This window comes from Pristiophorus japonicus, chromosome 1 (genome assembly GCF_044704955.1).
Source record: "Pristiophorus japonicus isolate sPriJap1 chromosome 1, sPriJap1.hap1, whole genome shotgun sequence".
NCBI lineage: Eukaryota > Metazoa > Chordata > Chondrichthyes > Pristiophoridae > Pristiophorus > Pristiophorus japonicus.
The window spans coordinates 439,863,858-439,882,858 of record NC_091977.1 but is presented as its reverse complement, the minus strand read 5'-3'; the positions used below and the strand labels follow the sequence as shown (position 1 = coordinate 439,882,858).

At 42.6% G+C, this 19,001-nt stretch overlaps 1 protein-coding gene across 3 annotated transcripts in view; it reads right to left on the bottom strand.

The window, feature by feature from the left end:
* thoc1 (THO complex 1) overlaps positions 1-19,001 on the bottom strand; it is a 102,312-nt gene that overhangs the window by 58,029 nt on the left and 25,282 nt on the right. For 2 of the 3 annotated variants that reach the window (XM_070892888.1, XM_070892902.1), the window contains exons 6-10: positions 15,448-15,496; positions 14,835-14,930; positions 9,231-9,313; positions 9,048-9,130; positions 2,026-2,134 (exon numbers count right to left, since the gene is read on the bottom strand). In XM_070892888.1, coding sequence (XP_070748989.1) covers positions 2,026-2,134; positions 9,048-9,130; positions 9,231-9,313; positions 14,835-14,930; positions 15,448-15,496 — 420 coding nt within the window. The remainder of the gene's footprint in view (positions 1-2,025; positions 2,135-9,047; positions 9,131-9,230; positions 9,314-14,834; positions 14,931-15,447; positions 15,497-19,001) is intronic. The other variant, XM_070892895.1, reaches the window with a different exon arrangement.

Here is a 19,001-nt window from a genome sequence, read left to right as displayed (position 1 = left end):
AAAGACAAACTGAACAGCACACATTTAAATCATCAATTTTGAATGTCCTGTAAGTCACAGCACAAGTTAACACCATCATCTATTTTTGATTTGCACCAACTTGTGTGGGTCCTGGTCAAGCAGGGGTCAACCCTGAATTCTAAATCTGAAAATCATCATTCAGTACCCTGTGAGCTTCCCAACATTTTAACGACTGTCCAACAATTGAAGTATCCTCAACCTGGCTATTACATGTAACAATATCAAGCAGGTAATGTTGCCGCCTATATTGAAAAATATCTTGAACAGAATAGTGTCACCCTTTTTGTAGAATTATGTAGTTTTTCTTTACTTGTCCTTCCTCGCTCTGTCTCAGTTTCAAATAAAGATGGGCTGAAATAGTTTGTGAGGCAGTATTTATTAAATTATGTTTAGGTCAGTTAATGCCATATCAAATCAAAACACAAGCACCCTGTACTGAAGTTTCCTATCAACTGCAGTTGTTTAAAAAAATAATTCTACTGTGGAAAATGAACTAAATAACTAAAAACTGCAGTTAAATCTTATATTGGTCTGTTATATGCAGTAAATGTTTGATCGCAGTCAGCTTTTGGAAAAATAGATGACAGTGAAATAAATTGTGACATTGAACCACTACAAACTTTCACAATGCAAAACTGTCCTGCAATCATTTTACTGCAAGTTTAATTTAGTATTCAGTTTGAATCATGCCAAAACAAACTGGCAATTAGTCAGCAGTGTCTCAATTCCACTGATCACGGAGACCACAGATGTGGCTGGGTTCAGTTTGAATGGGCCCAAGTTTCGGGCCGCGCCTAGAACGGCGCAGCCCCGACCTGGACGCCCGTTTTTCGCACCACAAAGTGCGCCTAAAAAAAACTTACCTATTCTCCGGCTCCCTGCAGGTCCTCTGGAGCTGAGCGCGGCGCAGCACGAGCTGTGGGGGGCAGAGCCAGGTCCCTGCGCTGAAAACAGTGCCGGGACCTCTGCACATGCGCGCTACAATGGGCGCGCATGTGCAGTAGCTCCAGGTGCCCAAAACTGTATGGGAGGGGCCCAAAGCACGCAGCCCCTAGCCCTGGCCGAATGGCCTCACTGGGGCTGCGTGGATCAGGCTGCACCTCCCACACCCAGCTCCTGCTTCCTTCCAACCCGACTTCCCCCCCCACCCCGCCCCGAACCCGACCCCCGCTCCCCCCCTGATGGTATTAACAGAGACCTAAAAGCAGGTTATCTACCCACCCTCTCTAATAGGGGGCCCAGGAAAGACGTGACTTCAGGGCCAGGGGCTCTGGGGCAGCACGGGCCAGTCCACACTGCGATGTATGTGTGCACTAGGTCCTTACAGCAGAGCAGGTCTCCAGTCGTCTTGGATAACCCTTGCCACTGGACCAAGACCGAGCTCTGTCAAGCCCATTTGGTGGCTGGTGTGCAATGGCCACACACAGGCATCTTTCACCCTTCAGGATGTAGTTCGGGACCTGGAATGTTAGGTCCTTCATTGAAACACCTGTGAACTCATCCTTTTTTGGCGTGGAAGCAAGTCATCCTTGTATCGAGGGACTGCCTATGATGATGATGTAGCAGGGAGGCATTTAATCATTTGGGTGATCAGGTGGCGAATTCACAGCAGCAATACTGATTGATGTTCATGGATGAGATCAGCTGCCATCATTGAGCACAGCTGCTCTTCTGTTCGGGTCTTTTGCACCACCGGATTGCAAAGAGCATGTCTCACACAGCCAGCAGTTCAAAGATAAACATGGTAGATTTTCCGAGACAGCAGCCTCAGAGAAATCAGTACGCTTATTGTAGCTGGCAATTATGCAAGACCCAAGCTTCAGGAACAGTTGGGGCAAATATCTCAGTGACACTAAATAAAAGCAACTTCTATACAATTATAGGATCTCTGGGAATTGTAACAATCTAACACCATCCCTTGGTGAATAAGGATTTTTTAAAACACAAGCGCAACTGAGAGCTTTTTGGAGATACAGTTGCATCATGTTAATGAATGGATTTTACCTTCAAAAATGTTTTCCATGAAATCTTCTCATAACATTGTAATGGATTTCTGAAAAAGTCCTGGAGTGACCAAAACTTCCGGTATAGGTTGTAATCAATAGGAACAGAACTATTTAAAACAAAAAAAAATGCAAATATTGACAGTAATTGAAGGCTGTAGCAGTAAACTATTAAACTGAGGTTTTGTAAGTGACAACAGTGGAATAATATTTTGGATATGCAAGCCCGTGAAGCGGTGAACAAAAACTTAGAACATAAGAAATAGGAGCAGGAGTAGGCCATTTGACCCCTCGAGCCTGCTCCACTATTCAATAAGATCATGGTTGATCACTTGATTCAATTGTGACAGCCAGCAGCCAATCTGAAATGGGCTTATAAACATTAAGAAATGAAGATACCTATAAAGAATGAAACACAATAGCCTGTAAAGCAATATACATAAGGACTGAATTAATTGTTACACACTTAAGATCATTTCCATAACCCTAAGAGCAATAGTTCAGTTGTTTTATTATATCCTTGGAATTCAGCAGATTTTCATCCGACAAAGAGCTATCCATCCTAATCTCATTTTCCAGCACTTGGTCCGTAGCCTTGTAGGTTACGACACTTCAAGTGCATATCCAAATACTTTTTAAATGCTATGAGGGTTTCTGCCTCCACCATTCTTTCAGGCAGTGAGTTACAGACCCCCACCACCCTCTGAGTGAAACAAATTCTCCTCAAATCCCCTCTAAATCTTCTACCAATCACTTCAAATCTATGCCCCCCTGGTTATTGACCCCTCTGCTAAGGGAAATGGGCCCTTTTTATCCATTCTATCTCAGCCCCTAATAATTTTATACACCTCAAATGTCTCCCCTCAGCCTCCTCTGTTCCAAAGAAAACAACCCCAGACTATCCAATCTTTCCCACTGATAAAATTCTTCAGTCCATGCAACATTCTTATAAATCTCCTCTGTACCCTCTCTAGTGCAATCACATCTTCCCTGTAATGTGATGACCAGAACTGCAGGCAGTACTCTAGCTGTGGCCTAACTATTCAAGCATAATCTCTATGCTCTGATATTCTATGTCTCGGCTAATAAAGGCAAGTATCCCGTATGCCGCCTTAACTACCTTAGCTATTTGTCCTGCTACCTTCAGGGATCTGTGGATATGCACTCCAAGGTCCCTCTGTTCCAGTACATTTTTTCGTGTCCGACATGTATTGTGCATTCCTTTGCCTTGTGAGCCCACCCTAAATGCATTACTTCACATTTCTCCGTATTGAATTCCATTTGCCACTGTTCTGCCCACCTGACCAGTCCATTGATATCTTCCTACAGTTTACAGCTTTCTTCTTCATTATCAACCACATGAGATTTGTTAGTCCCATACTTTTTCATTAAGGGAACATACTTGCTCTGAACCCCCACTATCTCCTCCTTGAATGCCTCCCACTGCTCCGATACTGATTTACCTACAAGTCGCTGTTTCCAGTCCACTTTCGTTAAATCACATCTCAGCTTAATAAAATTGGCAAATGATGATAATATTCTGCCTATAATTTTATGAATACACATCAAGTTTCTAGCGACTATAGTGGAAGTTGGTAAAAAATTGTGCTTGCTTGTTTACTCGGAATGATTGAATGAAGGAAGTACTTTGCTTTCTATGAAGCATTCCTGTTATTGTTAAAATGTTTCACTGAAAATCAGGGAACTGATGTTAAATTTGCATAGAAGCTTGGTTAAACCACGCTTGGCATACTGTACATTTCAGGGCTCCATATTATAAAAAGATAGAGAAGCACTGAAGAAATGCAAAAAAGATTTACAAGGATGATACCAGAACTGAGAGGTTACAACGATCAGGAAATACTGAAAAGGCTGGGGCACTTGTCACAAGAAAAGGTCTGGAACTCACTGCCTGAAAGGGTGGTTGAAGCAGAAACCCTCATTGCATTTAAAAAGTACTTGTATAGATGCAACGTCCAGAATCCGGCTGTCCGATGACTGGACATTTTTGCGGTGGCGAAGATGGCGACATCGGGCAGCGAGGAATGAGGAAATCGGTAGAAACCGTAGCACTGGGGGGGCCTTGGGCCGAGAACTGGCGGGCGGCGAGGATCGGAGGGAATCGGCGGGTGGCGAGTAGTGGAGGGTCGGCGGGCGGCGAGGAGCGCCAACAGCAAGGTCCAAAATCTGGAAAAATCCAAAAACCGGCACGATCTTGGTCCCGAGGTTGCCAGATTTCGGACATACAGGTGCAGCATCAAATTCCGGAATCCGGAATGTTCCGGAATGATCCGTGGTCCAGAATCCACAAAATGTTCCGGAATCCGGACACCCTGCCAAACCCTTACCGCTGCCAGCCGGGCCTAGGGAAAAGTCAAAGAATGAAATCCAACGAGCAAAAATTGCAAGAATAAAAACTCCAATCCTACCAGTTCCAGGCCAGGTCGTCACAGTCACGTACCGCTGTTCCTGGGTCCGCACGCAAGTCCCCGGCCAGAACCAAACAAGCTCCGCACACAAGTCCCCGGCCAGAACCAACTCTGCACAGCACACAAGTCCCTTCAGCCAGAAGCAACCAAACTCCGCCGCAAGTCCCTTTCGGCCAGAACCAACCAAACTCCGTGCACAATTCCCCGGCCAGAATCAAACTGCACAGCACACTGCAGCTCCTCAAAGCACCAACGGCGCGATCGGATCATAATGCCCCATGACACCAAGCGGAGCTGACCCGACCTCACCGGACCCGACCGCACCCGACCAGATTTCGATTTTAAGTTTGCATATCTGTACTAAAAAATATCTGCACCTGTACTGTACATGCACTTTTAAATTCAGCGTTTAAAAAAATATTTCAGTGGCATTCAACATTATAGGGCTACCCCACCTGGCCCGCCTACATCCTATGATCAGACACCTGACTCAATCGCTGTGGTGTTTTTCCCGATTTAAAGGTCTGCACAGGTAAAGTTTGTGAATTTGTGTTGTTTGTCATTGCAAATATGTCAAAAAGGCCAGCAGATACCCCAATGGGTTCAGGTAAAGGAAAGAGGAAGCATAGTTCACTGTCAATTGCAAAGAAAGTGGAGTTACTCCAGAGATTAGATCGAGGTGCTTCAGTGAGAAGATGTGAGGTTATCCACTTTGGTGGCAAAAACACGAAGGCAGAATATGATCTGAATGGCGGCAGATTAGGAAAAGGGGAGGTGCAACGAGACCTGGGTGTCATGGTTCATCAGTCATTGAAAGTTGGCAAGTAGGTACAGCAGGCGGTAAAGAAGGCACATTGCATGTTGGCCTTCATAGCTAGGGGATTTGAGCACAGGAGCAGGGAGGTCTTACTGCAATTGTACAGGGCCTTGGTGAGGCCTCACCTGGAATATGACACTGATGATGCTCCTTAGGACTTTCAAGACTTTCGTGTGTCCAGGGAGAAAGTAATGATTGCTCAACTTTTAGAATATGCAAGAGGGCTGACTTACGAAGCTGCACAGGAATTGAATGAGGATGATGTTGCAGAAGTCAAGGACATAGACAACGATGCTCCTGTTGTGCATGCTGTGACAGATGAAGAAATTATGCAGAGTTTTGCATCCAGGATGAAAGCAGTGAGGATGATGTTGATGCCTGTGATCCAGTCGAAAAAGCAATCAATCTTTGTCAAGAATTAATTAACGCCTTCGAGCAACGAATTTTCATAAGTAAAGAGGAAATACTGCAGGTCTGCAGAATTCAGGAAAAATGAGTGAAAGAAAAGCCCAAAATATTTAAATAAACAATATTTAATATCTTTCAAAAGATGTCGCATCAGAAGGCCCAAGACCCACAGCATGCAACTACACCATCAATTTCCACATTTGATAATCCTATTGCTGGCCCATCATCAGCTCCAGATATCATAGTGAAGCCCTCTATCTCAAGCACAACCTCCAGCCAATTGTAACTATACCTGTTTATTTTTACTCTGTTTATCAAATAAAAACCTTCATTTACTGTTTTATATTTCATAACTTTACTGTTTTATATTTCATAACTTTACTGTTTTACAAATAAAAAACCTTTATTATATTTCATGCTTTGAATACTGTACATTCCTTTTCAAATTTGAAGATGGTAGCAAAAGATACAGGCCGGGAAGCTCACATTAAGTATGGTGAAAATAGAGCCTCTTTTAACTCAGGGGATGTTCCTACAAACTTTGCATTCAAGTACAGGGTACAGTCTACAGGTATAGGGGTACAGGGCATCAGACTACCTTCCAAAAGATACAGGTACACTGTACAAAAACACGAGAGGGACACTTACGATGCATTGCGAAGAGGCGAGGGCGACCAGGCTGCACTGCGCCGGGAGACTCACATTAAGTACAGGGTACTGCGATGTGAAGAATCGAGAACTACAAGGCTGCACTGCACCGGGAAACTCACATGGTGAAAATACCTCTGTTAACCCAGGGAATGCTCCAACAAACTTTGCAAGTACAGATATAGGTGTACAGGCCATCAGACTATCTTCCAAAACATACAGGTACTGTGCAAAAACAAGAGACGGAGACATACGATGCATTGCGAAGAAGCGAGGACTATAAGGCCTGCGAAGAGAAGAACTACAAAATGACGTCCAAAATCTGCAAATACCAGAACCTGGATTCAGACGTTTCCGGATTTCAGACATCAGAAACATGTTCGAAAGTCCAGAAAAACATGAAGTCCGGAACAGCCTCGGTCCCAAGGGTTCCGGATTTTAGGTGCTGCACCTGCATTGATTTTCTTGTCCAAAATCCGGAAAAATACGAAAACTGGTACAATCCCAGTCCTGAGGTTGCCAGATTTCGAACGTTGTACCTGTATATGCAATTGAAGTGTTGTAACCTAAGGGCTACAGACCAAGAGCTGGTAAGTGGGATTAAGCTAGATAGCTCTCTTTTCAGCAGGCACAGACATGATGGGCCGAATGGCCTCCTTCTGTGCTGTAAATTTCTATGATTCTATAAGGTTGAGGGGGTGACTTAATAGAGGTATGTAAAATTATTAAGGGTTTAAAAAGGTAGATGTAGAGAAGATGTTTCCACTTGTGGGGTGCTCAAAAACCAGGGCCATAAATATAAGATAGTCACCAGGAAAACCAATAAAGAATTCAGAATAAACTTCCTTACCCAGAGAGTGGTTAGAATGTGAAACTCACTACCATAAGGAGTAATTGAGGCAAATAGCACAGATGCTTTTAAGGGGAAACTAGATAAGTTTGTGAGGGAGAAAGGAACAGGGGAATATGCAGTTAGGGTTAGATGAAGTAGGGTGGGAGGAGGCTTGTGTGGAGCATTATCAGCACGGAGCAGTTGGGCCGAACGGCTTGTTTCTGTGCTGTAAATTCTATATTTGGTTGTAATCTGCCAAAATTCCGTCGATTTTGGGGCGGTCCCAGCGGATTGGAAAACCGCAAATGTAACGCCCCTATTTAAAAAATGAAGCAGACAAAAAGCAGGAAACTATAGACCAGTTAGCCTAACATCTGTCGCTGGGAAAATGTTAGAGTCCATGATTAAGGAAGCAGTAGCGGGATATTTGGAAAAGCATAATTCAATCAAGCAGAGCCAACATGGTTTTATGAAAGGGTTAGGGTTGTTTGACAAATTTGCTGGAGTTCTTTGAGGATGTAACGAACAGGGTGGATAAGGGGGAACCCAGTGGATGTGGTATATTTGGATTTCCAGAAGGCATTCGATAAGTTGCCACATAAAAGGTTACTGCACAAGATAAAAGTTCATGGGGTAGGAGGTAATATATTAGCATGGATAGAGGACTGACGATCTCACAGAAAACAGAGAGTCAGGATAAATGGGTAATTTTCCGGTTGGCAAACAGTGACTAGTCGGGTGCCGCAGGGATCGGTGCTCGGCCCTCAACTATTTACAATCTATATTAATGACTTGGATGAAAGGACCAAGTGTAATGTTGCCAAGTTTGCTGATAATATAAAGATGGGTGGGAAAGCAAACTGTGAGGAGGACACAAAAAATCTGCAGAGGGATATAGACAGGCTAAGTGGGTGGGCAAAAATCTGGCAAATGGAGTATAATGTGGGAAAACGTGAGGTTATCCACTTTGGCAATAAAAATAGAAAAGCAAATTATAACTTAAATGGAGAAAAATTGCTGCATGTTGCAGTACAGAGGGACCTGGGGGTCCTTGTGCACGAAACACAAAAAATAAGTATGCAGGTACAGCAAGTAATCAGGAAGGCAAATGGAATGTTGGCCTTTATTGCAAGGGGGATAGAATATAAAAGCAAAGAAGTCTTGCTACAACTGTATGGGATATTGGTAAGGCCACACCTAGAGTACTGCATACAGTTTTGGTCTCCATATTTAAGGAAGGATATACTTGCATTGGAGGCTGTTCAGAGCAGGTTCACTAGGTTAATTCTGGAGATGAAAGGATTGACTTATGAAGATAGATTGAGTAGGCTGGGCCTATACACAATGGAGTTCAGAAGAATGAGAGGTGATCTTATCGAAACATATAAGATAATGAGGGTCTTAACGAAACATATATGATAATGAGGGGGTTCGACAAGGTGAATGCAGAAAGGATATTTCCACTCATAGGGGAAACTAAAACTAGGGGACACAGTCTCAGAATAAGGAGCCGCCCATTTAAAACTGAGATGAGGAAGAATTTCTTCTCTCAGAGGGTTGTAAATCTATGGAATTCTCTGTCCCAGAGAGCTGTGGAAGCTGGGTCTTTGAATATATTTAAGGCAGAGATGTACAGATTTTTAAACGATAAGGGAATAAAGGGTTATGGGGAGCGGGCAGGGTAATGGAACTGAGTCCATGATAAGATCAGCCATGATCTTATTGAATGGTGGAGCAGGTTCAATGGGCTGAATGGCCTAATCCTGCTCCTATTTCTTATGTTCTTATAATTACATTCAGCAACAACTTTTATGCAAATTAAGTTTAAACACATATGCATGGTTTGCTTCTGCAGTTCTCCAAGGTTATTAAAAAGTTAGAGTCTGTACCAAGTTGTAGGAGGCTCCTCATCACCCGTCTCTCCTTCTTCAACTTCCATTCCATCATCTCTATCTTCGGTGTGCTGAAAATTCTCAAAATATATCAAAATTATTAAAAATCATACAAATATATAACAACATACTGAGTTGTATACAGCTCAATAGGGGTTTCTCACCGCAGTTAACACTCACCTTCAGCCCCAGGGTACTATCCTGTTCATTCGTGTTAAACACAGTGACATTTTCCAGGTTAAACTGGCTTTGCAAATTGAGCCCTGAAATAAAACACACAGATCAAAGGCTTACAACAATAAACTAGATCAGTGATGCTAAACCTTTGACATTTGTGGCTACTTCTTGTGGTACAGCTCGAAAAGAGAAATTTCATAACTTGTTCATTGTGTGGAGACAACCTGGATCGGGGTCGGGGAAGAGAGAGTTTACGGAGCAGAGAGAATCACACCAACTGTGTCTATTTTCATTCTCAGATCATAGAAAGGTTACAGCATGGAAGAAGGCCATTCGGCCCAGCAAGTCCATGCAGGCTCTCTGCAACAGCACCTCAGCTTGTCCCAGTCCCCCACCCTTTCCCCATAGCCTTGCAATTTGTTTTCTTTCTGGTACTTATCCTACTCCCTGTTGAAAGCCGTGATTGAGTCTGCCCTCCACCACCCTTTCAGGCAGTGCATTCCAGATCCTAACCACTCGCTGTATAAAAAAGTTTTTTCTTATGTCCTCTTTGGTTCTTTTGCCAATCACCTTAAATCTTTGTCCTCGACCCTTCTGCCAATGGGAACAGTTTCTCTCTATCTACTCTGTCCAGACCCTTCATGATTTTGAACAGCTCGATCAAATCTCCTCTCAATCCTCTCTGCTCTAAGGAGAGAAATCCCAGCTTCTCCAGTCTATCCACGTAACTGAAGTCCCTGATCTCTGGAATCATTCTTGGAAATCTTTTCTGCACCTTCTCTAAGGCCTTCACATCCTTCCTAAAGTGCGGTGCCCAGAATTGGACACAATACTCCAGTTGAGGCCGAACCACTGTTTTATACAGGTTCATCATAATTTCCATGTTTTTGTACTCTATACCTCTATTCATGAAGCCCAGAATCCCATATGCTTTTTTCAATTAATATGGCAGGGGGATGGGAACCTATGCAGGGAGACAGAGGGAAGTAGAATGGGGGCAGAAACGAAAGATAAAAAGAAGAAAAGTAAAAGTGGAGGATAGAGAAACCCAATGCAAAAAGGGCAACATTACAGCTAAATTCCAAAAGGGCAAAGTGTGTTAAAAAGACAAGCCTGAAGGCTCTGTGCCTCAATGCGAGGAGTATTCGTAATAAGGTAGACGAATTAACTGTCCAGGCAGCAATTATTGACTATGATATAATTGGCATCATGGAGACATGGCTCCAGGGTGACCAATTCAACATCCAGGGGTATTCAACATTTAGGAAGGATAGACAGAAAGGAAAAGGAGGTGGGGTAGCGTTGCTGGTTAAAGAGAAAAATAACGCAATAGTAAGGAAGGACATTAGCTTGGATGACGTGGAATCTGTATGGGGAGAGCTGCGGAATACCAAAGGGCAGAAAATGCTAGTGAGAGTTGTGTACCGACCACCAAACAGTAGTAGTGAGGTTGGGGACAGCATCAAACAAGAAATTAGGGACGCGTGCAATAAAGGCACAGCAGTTACCATGGGCGACTTTAATCTACATATTGATCGGGCTAACCAAACTGGTAGCAATACGGTGGAGGAGGATTTCCTGGAGTGTATTAGGGATAGTTTTCTAGACCGATATGTCGAGGAACCAACTGGAGGGCTGGCCATCCTAGATTAGGTGATATGCAATGAGAAAGGACTAATTAGCAATCTTGTTTGGCAAGGCCCCTTGGGGGAAGAGTGACCATAATATGGTAGAATTCTTTATTAAGATGGAGAGTGACACAGTTAATTCAAAGACTAGCATCCTGAACTTAAGGAAATGTAACTTCAATGGTATGAGGCGTGAATTGGCTAGAATAGACTGGCGAGTGATACTTAAAGGCTTGACGGTGGATAGGCAATGGCAAACATTTAAAGATCACATGGATGAACTTCAACAATTGTACATCCCTGTTTGGAGTAAAAATAAAACGGGGAAGGTGGCTCAACCGTGGCTAACAAGGGAAATTAAGGATAGTGTTAAATCCAAGGAAGAAGCATATAAATTGGCCAAAAAAAGCAGCAAACCTGAGGACTGGGAGAAATTTAGAATTCAGCAGAGGAGGACAAAGGGCTTAATTAGGAGGGGGGAAATAGAGTATGAGAGGAAGCTTGCCGGGAACATAAAAACTGACTGCAAAAGCTTCTATAGATATGTGAAGAGAAAAAGATTAGTGAAGACAAACGTAGGCCCCTTGCAGTCAGATTCAGGTGAATTTATAATGGGGAACAAAGAAATGGCAGACCAGTTGAACAAATACTTTGGTTCTGTCTTCACAAAGGAAGACACAAATAACCTTCCGGAAGTACTAGGGGACAGTGGGTCTAGTAAGGAGGAGGAACTGAAGGACATCCTTATTAGGCGGGGAAATTGTGTGAGGGAAATTGATGGGATTGAAGGCCGATAAATCCCCGGAGCATAGAAACATAGAAAATAGGTGCAGGTGCAGAACCTTCGAGCCTGCACCGCCCCTGATAGTCTGCATCCCAGAGTACTTAAGGAAGTGGCCATAGAAATAGTGAATGCATTGGTGATCACTTTCCAACAGTCGATCGACTCTGGATCAGTTCCGATGGACTGGAGGGTAGCTAATATAACACCACTTTTTAAAAAAGGAGGGAGAGAGAAAACGGGTAATTATACAACGGTTAGCCAGACATCAGTAGTGGGGAAAATGTTGGAATCAATCATTAAGGATGAAATAGCAGTGCATTTGGAAAGCAGTGACAGGATCAGTCCAAGTCAGCATGGATTTATGAAAGGGAAATCATGCTTGACGAATCTTCTGGAATTTTTTGAGGATGTAACTAGCAGAGTGGACAAGGGAGAACCAGTGGATGTGGTGTATTTGGACTTTCAAAAGGCTTTTGATAAGGTCCCACACAAGAGATTGATGTGCAAAATCAAAGCACAGGGTATTGGGGGTAATGTACTGACGTGGATAGAGAACTGGTTGGCAGACAGGAAGCAGAGAGTCGGGATAAACAGGTCCTTTTCAGAATGGCAGGCAGTGACTAGTGGAGTGCCGCAGGGCTCAGTGCTGGGACCCCCAGCTATTTACAATATACATCAATGATTTAGATGAAGGAATTGAGTGTAATATCTCCAAGTTTGCAGATGACACTAAGCTGGGTGGCGGTGTGAGCTGTGCAGAGGACGCTAAGAGGCTGCAGGGTGACTTGGACAGGTTAGGTGATTGGGCAAATGCATGACAGATGCAGTATAATGTGAATAAATGTGAGGTTATCCACTTTGTGGGCAAAAACACGAAGGCAGAATATTATCTGAATGGCGGCAGTTTAGGAAAAGGGGAGGTGCAACAAGACCTGGGTGTCATGGTTCATCAGTCATTGAAAGTTGGCATACAGGTACTGCAGGCAGTGAAGAAGGCAAATGTTATGTTGGTCTTCATAGCTAGGGGATTTGAGTATAAGAGCAGGGAGGTCTTACTGCAGTTGTACAGGGCCTTGGTGAGGCCTCACCTGGAATATTGTGTTCAGTTTTGGTCTCCGATTGCTATTGAGGGAGTGCAGTGAAGGTTCCCTAGACTGATTCCAGGGATGGCTGGACTGAAATATGAGGAGTGACTGGATCAACTGGTTCTTTATACACTGGAGTTTAGAAGGATGCGAGGGGATCTCATAGAAACATATAAGATTCTGACGGGAATGGACAGGTTAGATGCGGGAAGAATGTTCCCGATGTTGGGGAAGTCCAGGACCAGGGGACACAGTCTTAGGGTAAGGGGTAGGCCATTTAGGACTGAGGTGAGGAGAAACTTCTTCACTCAGAGAGTTGTTAACCTGTGGAATTCCCTACCGCAGAGAGTTGTTGATGCGGATATATTCAAGAGTGAGTTAGATATAGCCCTTACGGCTAAAGGGATCAAGGGGTATGGAGAAAAAGCAGGAAAGGGGTACTGAGGGAATGATCAGCCATGATCTTATTGAATGGTGGTGCAGGCTCGAAGGGCCGAATGGCCTACTCCTGCACCTTATTTTCTATGTTTCTATGTTTAACTGCTTTCTCAACCTGCCCTGCCCCTTCAACGATTTGTCCACATATACCCCTCGGTCTCTCTGTGCATGTATCCCCTTTAGGATTGTACCCTTTAGGTTAGATTTCCTCTCCTCATTCTTTCTACCAAACTGTGTCACTTCATACTTTTCTGCATTAAATTTCATCTTCAATGTGTCCGCCCTTTCCACAAGCCTGTCTATATCTTGTTCAAGTCCATCACTATCCTCCTCACTGTTCACTACACTTCCAAGTTTTGTGTCATCTGCAAATTTTGAAATTGCGCCTTGTACACCCACATACAAGTCATTAATATATCTCAAGAAAACCAGTGGTCCTAGTACCGACCCCTGGGGAACACCACTGTATATCTTCCTCCAGTCCAGAAAATAACCATTTACCACGAAATCAAAAGGACTTACTGTTTTTTCCTCTTCCGTCCACCACCCCCTCCGCCCTCCCCAATTTCTTGATATTGAGGCGCCAACATTTAGATTGCAGGAAGAGTTACCATATCAGTAACACCCAGAACATGCAAAAATCGAAGAACATCTACATACAAGTAGCAATATTTTGGTACAAGCAGAAGGGTACATAACAGTTTCAGTTTAAAAAAAGGTAGGGACATGCTTGAGTACAAAAGGACTAAAGAGCTGAGAGAATCCAGCAAGAGTGAAAAGTCAAAAGAAGTTAATCTAAAAGTAAATGGATTAGAATAGTAAGAAGGAAGACACAATGAAGTAAAAGCTGTACTGAGCACAGCTGAGTAAGAGAAACCATGCAAAATTTTTAAAAGCCTATTCTTGAATGGAGGTTGGGGGTGGGGGGGGAGGGAGAAGGGGGAGAAAAAGCAGGAAATAGGAATCCAACAAAGACTAAAAGAATAGGGAAGGTTTAAAGAGAGTCAATAGCTGTCCGGTGGAAAACTGCTTGGCAGAGAAAAACCTGAACTTCTTAGTGGCATCTGTGGCAATGGAGAAGTAGGACTCTCATTTGAAGTTACAGCAAATAGTGAGGCCAAGAATGTCAATAAAGAAAAAAAACAAGAGTGGAGCCATTGAAGGTAAAAGTTGGTGACTGTTCGTTGAATTTGCAAGGGATGAAGATACTTCATTTTCATTTTAAAATACTTTTTTTGTCTGATCGTAGGTTGTTGAAGAGGTGAAGATATCAATAATTTCACAGAAGAATGGAAGTTGTACACACTGAGGATGTGTGATCTGAAGGAAGTTGAAGAGTAGTAGAATCAAAATCAAAAAGCAGATAAGGTTGGATTATTGTTGAGATCAATAGTAGGAAGAAACACGAGATAAAAGCATTGGTAACTCCGGAAAACTCAGAGACTGAGCCATAAACTATCGCACAGATAAACTATCGCACAGATAGAGCAAGTAGGGGAGGAAATTGGATAGACATGATGATAGACCTTAATTCTAACTCTTTGCTTGTATGGAATTTTCTGAGGTGTGTAGACAGATCGCTAACATACAAAATCTATTCTACCTAATAGTCACTACATCAAAGGTTCATGAATAGAAATGGGCATTTCTTCACATGATTCTAATTTCTTACCTGATTTTTCTGATAAAGGAAACAATCTAGCCAAGAATAACTGAATTCTTCCACAGAAAACAGTGTTCTGTGACTTTGAAAGTCTTCGTAAGAGATCTGCAAAATTATTTACAGTTATTGAAAAACGTACAGACATGGAATTACAACAGCAAAACATGCTGGAACTCTAATGTACAACATTATGGCATTGTGTTACAGAAAGGCATCAAGTGGAGAGAGAGTAGTTACATATATGGCCTTCCACACCTTGAGAACAGCAGAGGTACAGAAGTAGGTTGCCCTTCCATCAGCTCAAGCATAGTTATTAAAATGCCCAAGAAGGTGAAGGGGGAGGACTGAAGGAAAGGAAAAAAGTTTGAGAAAGCTCACGTACTTTTACGTAACATAAATTAATTCATTTAAATCAAGATAAAGAAAAAAACTCAAATGGAGAGAATGTGTAGAAAATACTTCTACATTTGTCCAAATCAATAGCACAAAATTGTCACAAGGACAAAGTATTTTGAAAAAGAAGAGTTTTTAAAGAAAGCCTGAAGAGCAATACCAATGTGATCCTATATTTGACAGTAAATAATTTACAAAAGTCTGGACCAGTTGGTTTATATCCACTTACCATTGCACATTCTTAATAAGTAGTTTTTCCCAGCAGAGTAAAATGTTGCCTAAAAGCAAAACACAATTGTTACTACAACCACTTTACATAGCTTATCTCTCAGTCTATTGAAAATGTGCTTCCCTCGGACTGTTATTCCCCCAACCCAAAACATATTTCTTTCCTCTGGTCGTCTTAGGATCCAAACATGCAGGCAGGTGTGTTACATTTTCCCAGGCCTCTGCCTTTGTTGTTCTTCGGCCACCCACAGAGAGGATTCAAAAGAAGTCCAGTGGCAATGCCTCTTTATTTATCCTTTTTATGGGAAAACTCATGGCCTCCACTTAGTGCCTACATTGCAACAGTGTCTACACTTCAAAAGCAATTATTTGGCTGAGACGCTTTAGGATGTCCTGAGGATGTGAAAGGCACTGTATATATGCAACCTAATTTCTTCTTTCTTTTTACTCACAGCAATTTAGTCCACACTGGTAACGTAACGGAATTGGGGAAATTAAGGAGAGAGTACTTAAAAAATACTCGATGGCAAACTGTTGAAAATGTAACTTATCCCATGAGTAACGGCAACCAATAATTGTGAATTCAACAATTTACCAGTATTAGATTTGTGGCATTATTACAATATAAAAATATTCGAAGAAAGTTCAAATTTACTGCGTTATGGCTATAAGCAGTTTTAGTTCAAAATATAATGGACTGCTACACAATCACAATTAACAATGCTCTGCGACTGGCTAATAGGAACCCCAGTGAGTCTCAGATCATGTGTTAATCACCCCCTTCTTCCACTAAAATCCCTCAGAACAGAATATACATTGGTTAACTGTGATTAAAAAGGCCACTGATCTTCTATCAGACTACGGTTAGCTCGGAAACCGTAGCTCAAGTTACTCTCGATACTTTTCCCAATCAATTGAAATGCTCTTAAAAAAACAATGACTTTGAAAACAACCTCCTCCCTTCAAATTTGTGCTTTTTGCTCCTATTGTCTCTTGCCAGTCTAGAACAGTTTTACTGACCCAGAAGTTCTTCGCCAAGCAGTGGATCCCAGAACAGACTGCATAATATCACAATTGTCATAATACACATTACATGATGTATTTCAGGGGTGTGCAATCAGAAATGAAACTGGTTCCCAGTTCCACTGCAACCAAATATTTGGAAAAGTGGATAGAAACCAGCATGTTGTGTGTATTTTTAATCCTGTTTTACTCTGATCCTAACTTAAATTTGGTGATTCATCTGCTTCCAAGAGGCTGGATTTTATCCGATTTTGCAGCTATTCTAGTTCAACAAGTACTATGTGACTGAATTATGTAAGGTTACACACTTTACCAAAAGGCGCAGAAAGAGGCCACAAATTAAAAATTGATTATTGATTTAAAACAAGCTTTTGGGATTGACTGGACATAGGGAGAAAAAGGGCGCCAGACTGGAGAAGGTGGTGACTCATCACGAATTAAGGACAATCTCTGCGGTTGAGAACCAGACTGGTTTTATGCATAGAAACAATGGTGTGGAAATTCCGACATCCCGGGCCCATACGAAGTTTTTACGGGAAGGCATCAGAAAAGCCGGTTTCCAGCGAGCAATGCGCACGTGTTGAAAACCGGCTTTTCCAATCTGTCAAGCCAGAGCTTGACAGGTCATCCGCAGATCGGGAGCGAGGAAATTTGTATGGGCAAGATTGCGGGATTTACGCATATCTTGCCCGGCAAATGTCCTCAAAACTCTTGCGCCTTATAGAAGCAGGCGCATAGCCTACTTTTGCAGGCGTAAGAGTTTAAAAATATATCAAAAACATGATTAAAATTAAATTTTGAACAACATGTTTCTGTTAAAACCCTGCCCACTCAGGTAATCTTACTTTAAACCCTAACCCTAACTTTTTTTTAAAAACAGGCAATTTTCTTTTCTTAAAAAACATTTATAACAACTTTAATTTCTATTAGTGTATTATGTGAGGTGTTTTTTAAATGTTTTATATCGTGTTTGTGCGTTTGGGGTTTTTTCTCATTCTTTTTTTATAGGAGATTCATAACTTACAAATCTCCTATTACTATGAATGAGAAAATACTTACCTGTGGTTGGGTATCCAGGCCCACGTGACTCCTACGGATGTCCCAACGTGAACCCGCTGCGACACACAGTCACGAGAGGTCTCCTAACCGAGATCTCAAGCGGGCGCAGCAGCTTAAGGTAAGCGGACATTTTATTTCTATTCGACAGTGTTTTGCCCGCAGGAAGCTCTCGAGAGGAATTTCTGGGCCAATGGGTTTGATATATTTGATATAAACCCACAGAAGAGCCCCTGACCTGATTGGCCAGAGGGGGAAAAGCAATTCTCTCTGGAGACTCGAAGTCTGCAAGGAACCAGAACAACAAGGGGACCCCACAAGGTGTACATTTTTGAAGAATGGGGTACTTAAGATAAGGAGTTATCTTTTGCCCTGTAGACTCCGTGTGCAAATTGGGGACATCCAGGTCCATCATCACAGTCAAACAGATCATCACAAACAACATATCGATCCAAACACATTATCGGAAACCGCAGCCCAGCGGGGGTATTATTCATAAAATGGATATAAGTATACGAGCTAGAAGCTGCTCAGAAACGAAGTACGGAAGCAAACAGGAAGGAACAAAACTGAAGAGAACGACCAGAAGAGGAAAAACCGGCCACGGAACGAACGACCACAAACCTACAACCTATGATTACAGCTACGAACTGGACAGGTGATTGTATGTCTTCAGTCAGTTCTCTCAGAAGTCAAATTTGTAGTTTTTAGTTAGTTTTTGCATAATAAAACTGACACTGGGTTAAGCCTAAACTTTGCGTCACGTGTCGTCCTTTTTCCTGTAATTCCCGAGGTCTACGAATCAAGGTAGAGTGTAAAACAAACACCCTATAATTATGAGAATATTGATTGTGACTGCAGTTATTTAAGATTGCACAGTTGTTCCATATGTTTGATAAAACATGATTCTGTAAATTTATTTGCTGATTAGATATGCTTGATCACAGAATACATAACCAATGATACTCCAATAACCTACTCTTGTCTGCCAAAACTGCTCACTATTCCAGGATCATTCTGGACTGCAAAAAGAACCCCCGGCTACTATTGTCTTAAACCCCTCTCCCCTGTCTCCACCACTTACCTCCAACACAAGTGCGAGGAGCTCCTGGACTTCTTTGTCACAAAGATTGAGACCATCCAGTCAGCTGCCTCTGCCACTGCCCTTGCATTCCTTAGCCCACCAGGCCAAACTTCCTCCAAGATTCCCCTCTGCCCCAGCCCTAAACTCGCACCTTTCTCCAGTTTCTCTCTGATCTCCCCTCTTGACCTCTCCACATTCATCTTGTCCTTGAGACCCACTTCCTGCTCCCTTGACCTATTCTCATTAAACTGCTGACCACTCAACTTCCTTTTCTGACTCCCATGTTAATTGACATTGTTAACGGTTCTCTCCTTCAAATCTGCCATCATCACCCCTCTCCTCAAAAAAAATATCCTTGACCCCCACTGTGCTTGCAAGCTACCGCCCCATCT